Genomic DNA, 17,339 nt, shown 5'->3' with positions numbered 1-17,339 from the left:
GAATACATTTAAACTACGAAGGAACACATATGGAATGATGTACTAAACAAAAAAAAAAGTGTTATCTACCATGTAGAAAATAATAAAAGTAAAGAAAAAAAACGTCTCCAAAAATGAGAAGGTGTGTGCAAACTTTTGACTGCTACTGTATGTATATACATAAAATTGAAATGACTAGCGTGGCAGTAGGTACCATGCTTCTGCATTTACTTCGTCCTACTTACTTGCCGATTTTTGATTATCAAATGTGCAATTGAACAATCAAATGTGCCAAATAAGACACAACAAAGTAGGCTTCACACAACAAAGTGGTTGCCATGGCCGTACACAAGGAAGTGGTTACCATGGCCGTACACAAGAAAGTGGTTGCCATGGCCTTAGACAACAAAGTGGTTAACATGGCTTTACTTCCATCTTCCATGCTTGAGAAAAGTCTGCTTTAGGAATGCTGCTATGCATATACTTATATAACCTTGATGAAGGGAGACTAAATAAAAGGCAGAATAAATAGACGTTGAGACAGGGCAGTCTTTAAGGAACTTTATTAGTAAATTGGGAGAGGTGTGAGAGCGATGGGGGTCTTGGCGGGAGTTTCAGCGTCATCAAGTGGCGTTCATCTAAAATCCAAGACTTTAGAGGGGTCTGTGGAAGATAAAACAGCTCAGGTAATACAGGAAGATATTATCCAGACGTTTGAGCCTCCAGCTCAATATATGAAGTGTCTGTAGTAAATACAATAATAATTATTGGATAATTGTGGTGATCAAAACTTTTGCATGGCATTTACAGACATCGATGAACAGACACTCACCACTGAAGCATGAAGGAGAGAGAGAGAGAGAGAGAGAGAGAGAATTTGAATTTTATAAAAAACTTTTTATTAGGTAAACAGCATTGCAAATAGTGTTTTACACATTATTCAAAAGGAAACAAAACATCAAAAACAAAATCATCATCATCAACTGAGCACACAGCTTTTTCACAGCACCACTGTGCAACAAAAGTATCCAAGTCATTCATTGCTTTGTAGAAACAAAAACCGAGTGAGACTCTCGACATCAGCAGATTCCTTAAAACAGGTACCACATGACAAAAATGAAACAATGCTCAATTTCTCCCAACACATGGGCAAACAATAATTCATCATTTAGCACAGGGCAACATTTAATTTCTTCAGTTTAAAAAAAGTCGTACAAAATAAATCGCTAACACCATTTAAATGTAGAGAGCCACACTTGATGGTGTTACACATACTGAAAAAACTAAGTAGACTTTATTTTTCCACGCAACTTTTTTCTCAACTTGCTCATTATTTTCCGGAGACGAAATACCTCCGTATCCTCAAACACACCCTCCCTTATCCACCAGGCAGCGTCGCTAATAAACTGCGAGCAGTCTGGAAAATGCAGTTCAACCTCCACGTTCCGCATCCCCTTCGTGACATGTAGGAAAGTATTAATGCTATCTGCAGTATATGTCCTATCTTCGCTGGAGAGCTTTACATCTCCCTGCGAACAATCGGACCAGTTTGAATCCATGGATTCGCAATCGCTAACATTTGTGTGTTCATCTTTCTTTATTTTAGTCACGTTAATCTCCGGGCCCATTTTTATCTTCACCGGGGCTTTGAAAACTGGGTCTATGTCGATAGCCTCCACCACATCCACTGACGTTTGAGGGACTGTCAGTGTCTGTATTGAAGGCCCCTTCTTATTCCAGGTTCACATGATCCAGCCGCAGCTAGCTCTTCTGCGACAAATATAGCGACAGCAGGCTCCATCACCACCGACTCACCCGCCACGGCTTCGGGGCCAAGCACAATCAGAAAATCCCCTTCAAGTCCGCTTCCCTCGGTCCCATCCACCGAGGGTTCTACCTCAGTGACTGGGGGAACGACTGTGGAGGACTCATTGGTTTTAGCTGGAGTTTTCTCCTTTTCAGTGTTGGCATTTTTGCCAGGACAATAGCGACCAATGTGTCCAGCTCCACCGCAACTGAAACATTTCAACGCAGTGTCTGACGTTGCATACACCACATAATCGAACCCTTCCACCCTTAGCTTTAGTGTTAGCTCAATCTCCTCCATGCCACTATTTAGGACCATGTACACTTGTCTTCTAAACGACACTAAATGTCGAAGAAGGGGCGATTTACATCCCAGAGGGATTTTTCGAAAATGTGAAACCAGCTGGCCATGCCGTTGTAACTCTTTAGCAATAAGCTCATCTTTGATGAACGGGGGTACATTTGAAATGATTACTTTCTTGGCGGGGGTACTGAGTGGGAGGACTGGCGTGAGGGAATCATTGAGTACTATACCCTGCACAATTACCTGATTAGCCTTATCAATTGTGCTGAGAAACAGCACAACCGCATTGTTCATTCGTGAAGCCGACTTCACGTTTTCGTGACCAATAATTTCACCAACCGCTAAACTACAATCTTCTACACTCGCGCTGCACTCAACTTTCACTCCGTGCCTCCGAGTTAGTTTTTCAAATTCCATGCTTCCCGCGGCGGCCATACTCCCAGCAAAAGCCGGTTGCAGACTCCACGGGCAAACAATCTGTGATATTAACAACACCAAACTAAACCAAAACCCAGTAATTGTAAAACTAAGTGCATGCACACATAAACAACAAGTACATATAAACAACACACAAAGTTAGAAAAGTTAGAATTAGACTCACACACGCGTTCAGCCGCTCAGTCACTCACTCACGCATGCGCTCAGAGAGAGAGGAACAGACACTCACCGCTGAAGCGGAGAGAGAGAGAGATGAACAGACACTTACCGCTGAAGCATGAGAGAGAGAGAGAGAGAGAGAGAGAGAGATGAAGACAGACACGTACCGCTGAAGCGAGAGAGAGAGAGAGAGAGAGAGATGAAGACAGACACGTACCGCTGAAGCATGAGAGAGAGAGAGAGAGAGAGAGAGAGAGACGAACAGACACTCACCGCTGAAGCATCCTTCCACACATGGCCCGTCTGAAGGAGAGCACACCTCAGTAGAACACATGAAGTAAATCTGGAAGAGTCAGAGAGAGACCCATACATCAGTTCAGAGAGTCAGAGAGACCCATACATCAGTTCAGAGAGTCAGAGAGACCCATACATCAGTTCAGAGAGTCAGAGAGAGACCCATACATCAGTTCAGAGAGTCAGAGAGAGACCCATACATCAGTTCTTGAGATCTGTACTTGTCATTGATCTATTTTTTCTCCTCAATACTACACATTACAAAACGTTAAATCAATAATATAATAAAATAAAATAAATCATAAATATGTACACAATATTGACATATTGATTCATTCATGCCAGTAAAGCATCATTTGATTTGATTTCGAGACAGACAGACAGACAGACACATCTGGAGTTGTGGAGAACCAACACTGGGCAGCATGACAGACAGGTAGAGAGAGCAGGTGCAAGTCAGAACCAGAGAAGAGGGTAAACTGTACCACACACACACACACACACCACACCACTGACTACATCCAACACACACTAGTATCACACCACTGACTACATCCAACACACACACACACACACTAGTACCACAACACTGACTACAGCCAATACACACACACACACACACACACACACACCACTGACTACATCCAACACACACACACACACACACACACACACACACACACACTAGTAACACACCACTGACTACAGCCAATACACACACACACACACACTAGTACCACACCACTGACTACAGCCAACACACACACACACACACACACACCACTGACTACATCCAATACATACACAAGTACCACACCACTGACTACATCCAACACACACACACACACACACACAACTCACTACAGCCCACACACACACACCACTCACTACAGCCCACACACACACACCACTCACTACAGCCCACACACACACACCACTCACTACAGCCCACACACACACACCACTCACTACAGCCCAAACACACACACCACTGACTACATCCAACACACACACACACACACACACAAAACTCACTACAGCCCACACCACTCACTACAGCCCAAACACACACACCACTGACTACATCCAACACACACACACACACACACACACACACACAACTCACTACAGCCCACACCACTCACTACAGCCCAAACACACACACCACTGACTACATCCAACACACACACACACACACACACACACACACACACACACACACAACTCACTACAGCCCACACACACACACCACTGACTACATCCAATACACACACAGCATCAGTGGAGGAGTCTTTACCTCTTCATCTGACTGGTAGGGGTCTGCCAGGCCCGCCGCGTCCCCATTGGGCAGGAACTGGAAGGCGGAGATGGTGAACCTCCGCATCTGGTTGGGAACCTCAGGAGGAGGCGGGGTGGGGGTGATGTGGGGCCCAGGGTCCAGTGGGTTTGGACACCTGAGAGAGAGGGACAGGGAGAGAGGGAGAGGGAGAGAGAGAAGAAAAGGGATAAACCCTTTACATTTATATTTACCATCACATTTATATTTCGATATTTAGAAGACGCTTTAGTCCAAAATTAACTGCAGTACTGTACAGATATATTTTTACTTATAAATATTTAGTGGATGCTTCTATCCAAAGGGACTAACCAAAGGGACTTGCATTTGCCCTTGAAATCCGTTACCAAAGCCGTTTCATCATTTAATCTCTCGAGATCATAAAAACGTACAACTTACAATAACTTAACACTGGCGATAACTGAGCTCTGACTATAGTTCTGGCCAGATATCTAATGCCTCTAAAACTGGATCGAACCCAAGCACCCTGTTATAATAAAATTTTTTAAAAAAAACAGACCACTCATACAAAGCAGGACGCCTGAGACCGTCGCCCGTCCCTGGCACGCCCTTACCCGTCACCGGCATGCCCTTACCCGTCGCCTGTCCCTGGCACGCCCTTACCCGTCGCCCGTCCCTGGCACGCCCTTACCCGTCGCCCGTCCCTGGCATGCCCTTACCCGTCGTAGATGAGCACCCATGCTGACTGGGCGGAGCGGGGGTAGGCCACGCAGTAGTGCACCAGGAGCACCACGGAGGGGTCCGGGGAGCTCAGCAGGCGCACCTCCAGGTACAGAGGGTTCCCCAGCAGCACGCTGAGCGGCCGGTGGTACTCGGGGTGGTAGGAGGAGTAGGAGCGGTCTGCAGGAGGTAAGAGACGGGGACGAGAGAGAGAGAGCAGAGGATGCGTTAATGGAGAGAGGAGGTGGGAGGAGGAGGAGTATGTGTGGTCTGGGGGAAGAGAGGAGACAGGGACGAGAGAGAGAGAGCAGAGGATGCGTTAATGGAGAGAGGAGGTGGGAGGAGGAGGAGGAGGAGTAGGTGTGATCTTGGGGAGGGAAGAGATGGGGAAATCAGACAAAAAAAAGAAAAGAAAAACATGTCGAACGAGTGAAACCAGAGGATGCGTTAATGGAGAGTTGTGGTTACTGGAGGTGGTGGGGGCTACTTTAACAGGTCTATTCAATAGAAATGCGACACGTCTAAGGAATCAAAGCACTGGGTGTCATAATGCAGAGGCCGTGGTATCAGGAGTAGTACGAGGAGTGGGTGTGGTTTGGAGTAGCAGTGGGTGTGGTTTGGAGTAGGAGTGGGTGTGGTTTGGAGTAGGACAGGAAGGAAGAGCCATTTTGATGTTGCATTATGTCTGAATAATGACAGCGTTTAATATTCACATTTCTTGTCAGTACAGTATTTCGATTTGTATTTCGTATGGATGGTGACAAAATATACGATATAAGTAGTGATCATTATCAGAATCAGATTTATTTATCGCTATGGAGATTAATTGTTGCATATTTGGAGGAATGTTTTGGTGGTGTTTGGGGTTGGTCCTGTGACCAAATGGTCTGCAGAAGACTAAGACCAAACCATACCAACACCCAGGAAGGGGTGTGTGGGCTTTGTGCGCACCTTTGGCTATCCTGAGCTGAACTCCAAACACCCCCTGGGCCTGAATGGACGGGCCGAGTGATGGCCTCTTCACCAGGTATCCCACACTGACCACCGACCCGGGGAGAAACCTGCACTCCACCAGCACCCTGGACACACACACACACACACACACACACACAAAAAAAGACACATTCAATTAAATTTCCAACATTTTACCACAAATCACCACGTCACATCATCACTTTCCTAGTCATCATAAAACTGTTGCCGGATGACCTTGTTATATTGACCCACTTTTGAATAGCATGGCCTATATTTCAATTGCACGCAACTCCACCGCAAAACCTCTTGAAACGATTTTCTACACAACTATGACACATCAAATCATTAGAAAGTACCCGTCCTGGCATTTCCAGATTATGGAGATTGCACAATCATTGCACAACCGCACAGCAAAACCTCAGGTGACAAAATACTTTGAAATCCTAGTCACTTCCTGGCCACACACACACACACACACACACACACACACAAACACACACTGCACTGCAATGACGACATCAGAGCTTCAACCCCCCCTTCATCCAGACACATTTCAGTTTGGCTCATCAAAACATTGGAAACTCCTTTCTGCCAAGGACTGTCAACTTTGGTATAACTGGGCATTTACAGCTAGTATAACAGCTACATGGCTAAGCGCAAGACTGCAGTAACAAAAGTTAAAACAATGTTCATTTATTGATTTGATTTGTCCACTAAACCTTTTGTCGTGTCGGACTCAGGTCAGGTTAATTACACGATAATGGAATGAAAAAAAAATGATATTTTTAATCAGCCTTGCCGTGCATTTCCAAACTATGGATATTACGCAATCATCGAGCATAACCACACAAACCTCAGGTAACAAAAAAATACTAAGAAATCCTAGTCACTTCCTGATAACACAAGCATCCTGCGTCACACTGCACTGCAACACAATAACGGACAGCAACGACGACATCAAAGCTACAACCCCTCTTCATCCAGACACTTTTCAAGTTTCGCTCCTCAAAACATCGGACACCCCTTTTCCGCAAAGGACTGGTGACTGAGTCACACTTGCACTGCACCGTCAAAGCAGGTTCATCACACAGTAATGGAATGATCACATGTACCCTGAACACTCTAGAGCAGGTTCATCACACAGTAATGGAATGATCACATGTACCCTGAACACTCTAGAGCAGGTCCATCACACAGTAATGGAATGATCACATGTACCCTGAACACTCTAGAGCAGGTCCATCACACAGTAATGGAATGATCACATGTACACTGAACACTCTAGAGCAGGTCCATCACACAGTAATGGAATGATCACATGTACCCTGAACACTCTAGAGCCCTCTCCTGAACCTCTCTGTGTTCCACATTCCTGGAAGCGTTCCACAGCCTATACCACTAAACAGAACCAGATGGGCTAGGCGATGTTCTGTAGCCTATTTTGTCCTATGTCTTGTCCATATTTAACATGATTAAGATAAGTAAGGACATGTACAATAGTCTAACTAAATACGTGAAAACAATTAGGAGAATGTTATCATAGTCTGCACATGGGCTACAGTTTTGAAATTGACTCGTTACTCACTGTTAATGAATTTGGGTCAACTCCCTAAGCTGTATGAATGTAAGGGTATTGTCTTAAGGAGAACTTAATTTTAACATTACTTTCAGCTGCAACCGCAGTTAAAAGAGCACCTGCAACAAGTCAGGATTAACCAGAGTATTTTATGTCAGGTTGTAGGCTACGCATCATCTTACTAATGCGGGGCATAGATGAGATGTGTAGCGTACACTTACAATAGACAATGCATGTGTTTACAAAAATATAAAATTAATAAATAAGGAGGTGCTAGCAACAGACGCTAGCAACAGACGCTAGCACCCATGGGTTTTCGCCTCCTTGCTAACGCAGCCGCCTCCCATGCCTGAGGTTGTGAGTTCGAGTCCGGTGCAGGACTGTGCTTGTCCACACAACGCAGGTTACACAAGCTAGGCTACACATTCAACAGAGACTGGACATTTATAATTCATAGAAAACATCTTTAAACGTAATCCTGCAGAGTGAGAATATCACAATATCGATTTGGTCGATGTGGATGAACCCATATAGGGCTGTGCACTACTAACATCGAGTTAAACGTAAAGATAACCTGCGCAGAGCAATGCAGAGATGCAGAGTGAATTGCCATGACCACATACCTTGGGTAAAACCTATCCACTAGAGAGGGCGAGAGAGAGAGAGAGACGCACCTTACAGAAGTGTCCCGTGTGATGGTACCATAGTTTAGGGAGATCGCCTGAACAGTGTTAAGAATCTCCACCATGTAGATCACCGTCTGTCCCATTTCCTGTTAGAAACATAAAGACAGGCAAGAGATTAAAAGTCAAAACACAGGCATCAACACACATCAGTTTATATATTGTACAAGGGGGTTGCTCGTGTGTGTGTGTCAGAGAAACAGCTCCCAGCAAGGTACCGTTGTGTAGTCCCACTTCTGTTAGCATAACCGTCACCATTGCTGTGTGTGTCATGTCCGTGTATAAGACCTACCCATTGTGCTGTGTGTGTGTGTGTTTGAGAGATCTCTGGCACTCGGGGCAATGCGGAGTATGGGACATGGGAGTTGGGGCAGTGCGGAATATGGGACATGGGAGTTGGGGCAGTGCGGAATATGGGACATGGGAGTTGCACTGATAAAGCAGCATTTCCAGGGGCAAGCGGTAAATGCCTAAGGTTGGGTGTGTCCCAAATATCATTGAATGAATGAATGGATGAATAAAAAAATGGTGAATGTTGTGGTAGGAGGTTCTACTCACAAATTTGTGGGCTCCACACCCATCCAGTGGAATCTTAAACAGGGCGTACTCCTTGGTTGCTCGCAGTGGGATGCAGGACGCGTTGCCACCGGCAACAAGCTTGGCAGGGTTGAGGGGAGGGCTCATGATGGAGGCGGGCACAGAGAAAACAAAATGGCCGTCTCCCGTGCACTCTGAACGGAGGAGTGGGGTGAGGAAAGGGGTCATCGTACGAATGATACAAGTGGTCCACTGAACACATGTCAAACATATGATTCATTAGGTGTACCTCCATATTACAAAACTGTACTGATTTCCAAATCAGGACCGGAAGGCTCAATATACAATCCGGAACTATAATAACTCATTCTTGGTTTTAAAGTTCACCTTCAGCATTTCCCATTTTGTTGATTCAACAACACACATTGACATAAACATGCCAATCATTAGGTTTATTTAAAAAAAAAAAAACTGTACTTATTAGCTAATCCCAGTGCTTGACGCTAAATGCCAAGGAGTGTATCTAGTGTCTAAATGGCTTGATTAGCACAAGCATGTGTAGCAGAGCAGGAGGAGAGATAAGGGAGGCAGAACAGCGGCCTCATGTAGAAAGCCTCAGATGAAGAGAAGAGAAGAAAAGTGGATGCTTTTTTCTCCAGTGTGTATGTAGATGACTGGATGTGCAAAATGATGTGTTGGGTAGCTGGAAGAGAAATGAGAGAGAAAAAAAAAGCGTGTGTCTCCGTGTGACCCACCATCCATGGGGTAGTAGCAGGCTCCGGTGGTGGCCCTGTGGCAGCAGCCCAGGGAGTGACAGTGTGAGGAGTCCACTGGGCCTGGAGCACAGGCTATCTGCTGATCACTGGGCACACTACACTCTGAGGGGAGAGAGAGAGAGAGAGAGAGAGAAAGAAAGAAAGAAAGAAAGAAAGAAAGAAAGAGAGAGAGAGAGAGAGAGAGAGAGAGAAAGAAAGAAAGAAAGAAAGAAAGAAAGAAAGAGAGAGAGAGAGAGAAAGAAAGAAAGAAAGAAAGAAAGAAAGAAAGAGAGAGAGAGAGAGAGAGAGAGAGAACCACATGGTTAAAAAGAAGATGAAAGTAACCATTCAATACAATAAGTATATAGTTTCATCTTATCTGCTATTGTAAGCACACAGTGTTCCTTGTTTAAGGCTTCACTATAACTCACTTGGACCTGAAACAGGATCAGGATGACGAAGAGGGCATGACAGCTGGGCTAGCCCTTGCTGTCCATCAAAGAGCCGATATTTCAACTCCACCACGTAACTATTTCCCTGAGCATTAAAAAGGAGGAGGTCACATGTTACCCAAATAATACAAAATAAATTTAAAAAAAAGACTAACATACAAAATACACGGTTTTGACACAAAAGATTAACTTAAGGATGCTCCAAGAGATCCTATTTTTATCTGGAGCACTACAACATTTGAATCTTCTGTTTACTTTTCAAACTAATTTTGTGCGCAGTCTGATTTACAAACATTTTAGATTATTCATATCGCATCTGAAAAAGCCCCAGCACCACTATAGGACATGAGTGCCAGATTGTGTGCCAAATCACCGCTGACCTTGACTGTCATATGGCAGGAGCTGTAGGGCAGGATGATGGTGACATGGCCACTTTTGCCCACCTTCACTTCGTACCCACAATGCACTGGGGCATCCTCCACATTCACCGCATTCCCGTCCAGGTCTACAGATTACAAAAAGACAGTTAGGAACACTTCTAAGGGTGACTCTATAGTATTATATCATATTAGCTAAGGATGACTCTATAGTATTACATTATATTAAGCCTCTGAGACCCTAAAGCTTCATTATAAAACCAATTCCATGAGCACCTACCCTTGACGACCAAATGAGACACTGGTACGGGAGGAAGTGCCACATTCATATGCTGGGTAGAGCAGAGAACCTCTGGTCTTGGGAATGAGGAGGTGCGTATGGGAGGGGGTTGAGTCCACTGACCAATAGTGGTAGTGGGTATGGGAGGGGGTTGAGTCCACTGACCAATAGTGGTAGTGGGTATGGGAGGGGGTTGAGTCCACTGACCAATAGTGGTAGTGGGTATGGGAGGGGGTTGAGTCCACTGACCAATAGTGGTGGTGGGTGTTGGAGGGGGTTGAGCCCGCTGACCAATAGTGGTGGTGGGCGCTGCCGTGGTCGTTTGTGGCATGTCTGTGAAGGGGCAGTGCAGGTCTAAGTAGTAGTAGCGCCCCAACATGACGTCCCAGAACCTCACTGGCAGTGACAGGATGGAGGGATCATCCTGAAGATGGACAACAACAACAAAAAACATTTGCTCTTTGTGCTATAACTATAACTCAAATCGTCCTGTTGTAGTACGGAGTGAGCGTAGAACTATAAATGGGTTTATCGTGTACTTTAGTTGTACACAAGTGCTGTACTTTCAATACTAAATGCCTCAAGAAATACTTCCTTTGAATGGATTCCTTCAAATAATCAAAAAAAGAAGATCCAATAAGTTTAGTAAGAGAAACTAGAGACCCTAGCAGACAACCTCAAGTGACTTGAATTTACTGGATTCCTTGTCAAAGCACTTTACAATGATCAAGGCCTAAAAACTAATAACTAATATCGTAACGGTGTTAATTATCGGACGGCGTGTGTTATCTGCAAACGTTCGTGTTGTCATGTTAACCCATTATTAAACTGAGCATATCGATTGTTAATCCGTTATTAAAACTTAGCATTTTGATTGTTTAACAGAATGGCCGATGTTTGACACCGTTCGATAACTGACATAGCTACGCTATCCTTTAGCTTGCCCCTGGCTCTGCCGCACTAATGCGGCACACCAAAGTGCACAGGGGAAACTCACCAGAGTTCGAGAGTGGCAGGCTGGGAGCGGTGAAGACAGCCGCACACCCTTCATCCCTGGCTGCACCTCATACTGGCACTGAGCCGGCGTAGACTCCACAGACACCCAGCTGTTTTTGCCCTCTGCACAAATACAATGAACACGGTCGAACAAGGAGTGGCGAGATTAGTAACAAGACAGTGGGACAGTTAACCGCAGAGCGGCATAACCACAGTCTTTACCAAATCTCAACCGGTTCACTAACCATAACCACAGTATTTACCCAATCTCAACCGGTTCACTAACCATAACCAAATCTTGACCGATACTTTTGTAGCGGCTTATTTCTAGGATTAATCTTCCCATTAGTTTCCAACCACTTTTCCCCTTTCACACTGCACACTTCAAGCCTGACAAATCACTGACCTTTTTCCCTCAACACTGCACACTTCAAGGCTGACAATCACTGACCTCTCAACTGGATGGAGTGAAGAAGGGCAGTAGGCAACGAAAGAACCAGGTGGTCCGTCATGCAGGAGAGCAAGGGGGCCAGCGGCACGGTTGAGGACGTTGCCTTGCCAGCACGGGGGGACATTACTTTAGACGGTCCCAACGTAGAGGACCCCTCCGTGGCACTCTGGGCAGCTACGGTAGTCGGCGATGTAAGAACGTTAGAGTAGGGGTACGGGTGTGGATAGCCGGTACACGCCAGGGAATGGGGAGGACAGACAGGCACAGGAAACGGGGCCTGATATGGAGGGTAATACAACATGGAACCCCGATGGCCGCTTTGAGAAGATGATGACTGGTTCGGCACAGGCACGGGACTGCCCTCTTTTTGAGAATGTACTGGCATTGTGTCCCCATGGTCGGGGTGGTGGAAGGCCAGGGAAGGACCTGAGGTAGGTGTCGGAGTAGATGCAGATGAGGAAGGTGGAGGCTGAAACTCTTGTTGGGGCTGACCTGGAAGACCTCCAAACGGTTGCACCATGCGAGGGTGGGGATAGGGCAAAAAAGGCCCCCCCTTTGGAGAGACATGAGTGTGGAACTCTAAACCAGGAGAAGACTCAGTGGCTGGACTGGAGAGGGGTATCCGAGTAGATGCAGGTGGAGGCTGAGACTCTTGTTGGGTGTGAGGGGGGGTAGGGAATACTGGCCCCATGTGAGAGTAGGGATAAGGACGGGGCATTAGGTAACTATAAGCCCCTATGGGGGAGTCAGGAGTCTGTTTTGAACCAGGAGGGCCTGAGGGTGGAGACTGAGCTCCTTGTTTGGCACGAAGATGACCTGGAAGTATTTCCCCCACATACACGAAGGGATGGGGAAATAAGTGATCATAAGAACCCATTTCTGGGGACCCAGGAATCTGTTTTGAGTCAGGTGTTGGAGCAGGCGATGACGGGGTGGGAGAGGTCAGAGACTGCCCAACAAAAGGGTGCAAGGAGGATATGAATGGATCATTGTAACGCTGCATTCGAAGTGTCTCCTCTGAACCTCCTGGCGAAGTGGACGAGGACACCGGAGTAGAGAGAGGTGGAGCAGAGGGGACCGGAGTAGAGAGAGGTGGAGCAGAGGGGACCGGAGTAGAGAGAGGTGGAGTAGAGAGAGGTGGAGTAGAGGGAGGTGGAGTAGAGAGAGGTGGAGTAGAGGGAGGTGGAGTAGAGAGAGGTGGAGTAGAGAGAGGTGGAGTAGAGGGAGACGGAGTAGAGAGAGGAGGAGTAGAGGGGACCGGAGTAGAGAGAGGTGGAGTAGAGGGGACCGGAGTAGAGAGAGGTGGAGCAGAGGGGACCGGAGTAGAGAGAGGTGGAGTAGAGGGGACCGGAGTAGAGAGAGGTGGAGTAGAGGGGACCGGAGTAGAGAGAGGAGGAGTAGAGAGAGGAGGAGTAGAGGGAGGAGGAGTAGAGGGAGGTGGAGTAGAGAGAGGTGGAGTAGAGAGAGGTGGAGTAGAGAGAGGCGGAGTAGAGAGAGGTGGAGTAGAGGGGACCTTTGGGGGAGGACGCTCTAGTTGGGAGTGTTGCTGAGTATGAGGGAATTCCGGAGGGAATGGATCAAAAACGTGGAGAAAAGGTGAAGCATGGGGAAGAGGGCAGGCCATGGTGAATTCTGTGCCACCAATGACGACGATGATCGAGCTTTGGCCATCCTGAGGAGAGAAACCGTGTCTTAGAGGGTTTTTTAGCAGAACCTCCCACATACAAAAATAGGTAACTACTAACCTTAATATTCTTAGCCTCCATGATGAATGTACCATTTGAGTGTTCAAAATAAACTGTTGCTATAGCTTGCCGTCCATAATTAAATAATTATTAGTATTAGTAGTATGTGTGTTATCAGCATTAGTATAAGTGTTAGTTTTAGAGAAGTTTTAGATTTGTTTTGAAAGATATGTTACTCACATCTAACCATAGAAACAAGCCATATTCTGACCAAGCAAGACTTCTTACAAAGTCTTCTACATTACCAGTGCAACCTCCAGGGTCCTCCAGACACATGCTTTCGCTCAATAGGCAAGCACACATCAAACAGTGGAGGCAGATCTGCCAGGTTCTTTACACAAACCCCCATAACTTTTATACTGCTCATTTCCAATGACTTCCATCTGTCAACCTCCCACTGTCTTCAAAGAAAAAAAACCAACCCTCAAAACCACACTTTACAGATGCCTGCATCCCCTCCATCAAACAGTAGGGGGCAGCATTACCTACAGTCACAGCAGCAAACCAACCAACCTACTGACCTTCACAGTCACACAGGCAGCTGTGTAAGGGGCGAAGAGAATGAGCTCTTCAGGGGGAGCGTCCACGATATGAGCACACTCTGCTGACACCAGGGGCATCCATTTGTCTTCCACTGAGGCCAAGAGGTGCGAGGTGAACGAGAAGAATTTAAAGGTTCAGTATGTGTTTTTTTTTTTTTACATAAAATCACAATGAGACAAATATCTACAAACATGTACGAGAACAACAACAACAAACAGTTGACAGGACACAACAAGGGATGGGGGAAGGCTGCAAGGATGACACCTTAAGACAGCAGACTGTTACATAAACCTAAATCACACCATCACTGTTCAGTCCTCCATAAGTACAGACTTTTAAGTTGGGACAACCTGATCACATTTAAGAACTGCTGTTTAATGGTCAAAATCCGGTTTAACCTGGCCCCCCCACCACTATGCAGCCTAGTCACGTTTAGAACAGCAGCAACCAGTGCTACTCGAGGGGCAGCAAGAGGAGACTGTGATATTCAACCTCATTCAACTGTTTTAAAAGTAATCTCAAAACATGGTTGATAAATAACCAAAAATGTGATCACTAGTGGGTAAGCAGTAGAACTTGTATATTGGGATTGTATTTTATTGTATCTTATTTTATTTTTTTGATTTATTGTCAATGTTATGTTTGATATACGTTAATGCCTTTTTTAGGTTGTATAGACTTTTTCACTCTGGCAGGGGGACTGCCAATGGAAACTAGTCTTTAGGCTATAATTGGGTGCATTTACATTTTAATGTTCATGAATGTACACTGTCCCTCTTGATCAAATAAACAGATTGATTGATTGATAGACATGACATTAAGCAGAAATAAGTTAGTTACTATGAAACAGGAGAGCCTATGAATACCCCAGCAGAGAAGCTACAGTATGTGTTTTCTGACAAAACTGAAATGCTTCTTTACCTCCAGCAGTGACACATCTGAAGGATAATTGTTAACAGTTGTTTCTGTGTGTTCTGTGCATGGTGATTGTTTGCATTTTTTTTCATTTTTTTTTTCATGGAACTGTTTGAGTTTCATCTCTTGTATATGAACTTGTTTACCTGCACAGTATTACAGGGGTACACTTTATACATAATGCCTCCATATTCAGAGTCACTCAAAAACTGCTTAATACCTCCTGTTCGTACACACTACGGACAGCTAGAGGACATTTAGGAGCAATTCACCTAATTTGACAAAAAAAGTTTACTGTATTAGAATTGCGGATACACCTTTAATTTTCCCATCACGGGTGTATTGTCTGGGTCATATTGTTAATCTCAGACGTTTAACAAGCTTCATTATGTGTTTTCAAGATGACTAAACAAATTGCAGGCTGAAAGAAGATCCGATTAAGTTTTGTTTGCATGTTTGTTCTCGTATGCAATGCAGAATGAACAGACAATGATTGCAATGAACGCAGACAGTCTGAGGAGAGAAACATCTGAACATCTGCTCTGCCATGTGTTTTATACATGACCATGAAGTCACTGAGGCCCCTGGCTAGGGTTTTGAAGGACAAAAATGCGAAAGGTCAAAAGGTGAACCATTACGAGAGATGGCTCCTTTGAATGGCTAACAAATGTGTCGAGGTTCTGGAAAATTCCGCCTCTAGCAGGTGTTTTGGGCCTGTATTCAGTAGTACATCTCCCAGACCAGCACACACAGACACAGAGAGGGAGAGGGAGAGGGAGAGAGAGGGACACACACACAGGGAGCAAGAAAAGGGGACAGACAGACAGACCGATACAGACACAGAAATAAACACACACAGCAAGGGAGAGGGAATGAGAGACAGATACACACACAACACTTCTTTTCTGCATGCTCTATGAATACCTTTGGCCTTGAGTTTCTGCTCCCCATCCTCAACCCCAGTGACCTTCAGCACCACCCCGTAGAAAGAACAGAGCATCTCAGGGAGGGCGATCACCGGGCAAGAGATCTTCACTGGCCTGCCCCACCACAGCAGAGGAAGAACATAACTGCCATTCTGAGCAGAAGACAAAATAATGTCATCAAATGCTCTATTTTAAGATTCATTGGTTCACGAGTTGTGAATATGGGTCATGTATGACTAGATATGGTTAAAAACATTAGGCATACCGATTGAGTAACTTTGGTTATTTTAACGGGTTGTAATATGCCTCGTCTTAAGACAAAAAACTAATAACTCCAAGCTCTTAATGGGCTTTCTTAAATGAATCATTGATGTATGGCGAGCTTGTGTGATGCAGAAGCGTACCTCTTTAGTTATATAGCAGCCATCATAAAACACCTTCAGGATTAGGTCCTTCCAGGTGTACTTCATGTTGTAGCCACAGTTGGCGGGCAAGTGGAAAAGGGACACAGGCGAGGACCCCTCTAAATCATGAATCACAAATGAGTATTACTGATGTTTTAAGCAACATAGTGTAACATTATGCTTGATACACCTGGTTTAAGGCATTTCACTGACTTTGTATTTACATCAATTCATTTAGTAGAGGTTTTTACCAAAGCAACTTCATCGGGTATCAAAGGTTTGTTGTTAGTATGGCAACTGCTAGTTGAACTAGAGAAACGCGGTTGGTCAGGAACACATTACTGACCTTGAGACTCATCTTCTTGATCACAATTTCCCAACAAAGAGATATGTGACGTCTTAGGCCATATTGTTAAAACGTTAAACTAGGGAAGGTAACCTAACTACTAGGTTAATAGGCCAGGCAAATTAACCCTTTTTGGAGCCAATAATAGAATTAATTGTAAAAGAATTTTTTTCAGCATAGATCATTTCTATGAGGTGTCCAGAACAACATACTAAAAGTCCTAAGAAATCCTAGTTGAGGAAATATGTTTAATTCTCATCAATCTGAGGTGTGTGCTAGTAATGCATGGCAAAAATACACCTCAAAAATGTATTTTTTTTCCTTTACTCCTATCAAAATTAAACTTTACACAATGAAAGTACCTATGAAAAGTACATTTTT

General features: G+C 45.0%; 1 protein-coding gene across 1 annotated transcript; it reads right to left on the bottom strand.

The window, feature by feature from the left end:
- Positions 1-533: 533 nt before the first annotated feature.
- Positions 534-13,199, bottom strand: LOC105901554 (extensin-like). Its single transcript, XM_031562601.2, has 13 exons — positions 12,080-13,199; positions 11,630-11,751; positions 10,633-11,056; positions 10,356-10,480; positions 9,955-10,060; positions 9,524-9,646; positions 8,790-8,962; positions 8,223-8,320; positions 5,949-6,076; positions 4,997-5,177; positions 4,278-4,434; positions 2,960-3,029; positions 534-642 (listed from the first exon to the last, which is right to left on the bottom strand). The coding sequence occupies exons 1-13, from the start codon at positions 13,080-13,082 to the stop codon at positions 614-616; spliced, it is 2,739 nt and encodes a 912-aa protein (XP_031418461.2). The 5' UTR covers positions 13,083-13,199; the 3' UTR covers positions 534-613.
- Between the last annotated feature and the right edge of the window lie 4,140 nt (positions 13,200-17,339).

Source organism: Clupea harengus, chromosome 24 (genome assembly GCF_900700415.2).
Source record: "Clupea harengus chromosome 24, Ch_v2.0.2, whole genome shotgun sequence".
Classification (NCBI taxonomy): Eukaryota; Metazoa; Chordata; class Actinopteri; order Clupeiformes; family Clupeidae; genus Clupea; species Clupea harengus.
Note: the sequence above shows the minus strand (reverse complement) of the source record. Positions and strands in the feature narration are given on the sequence as shown.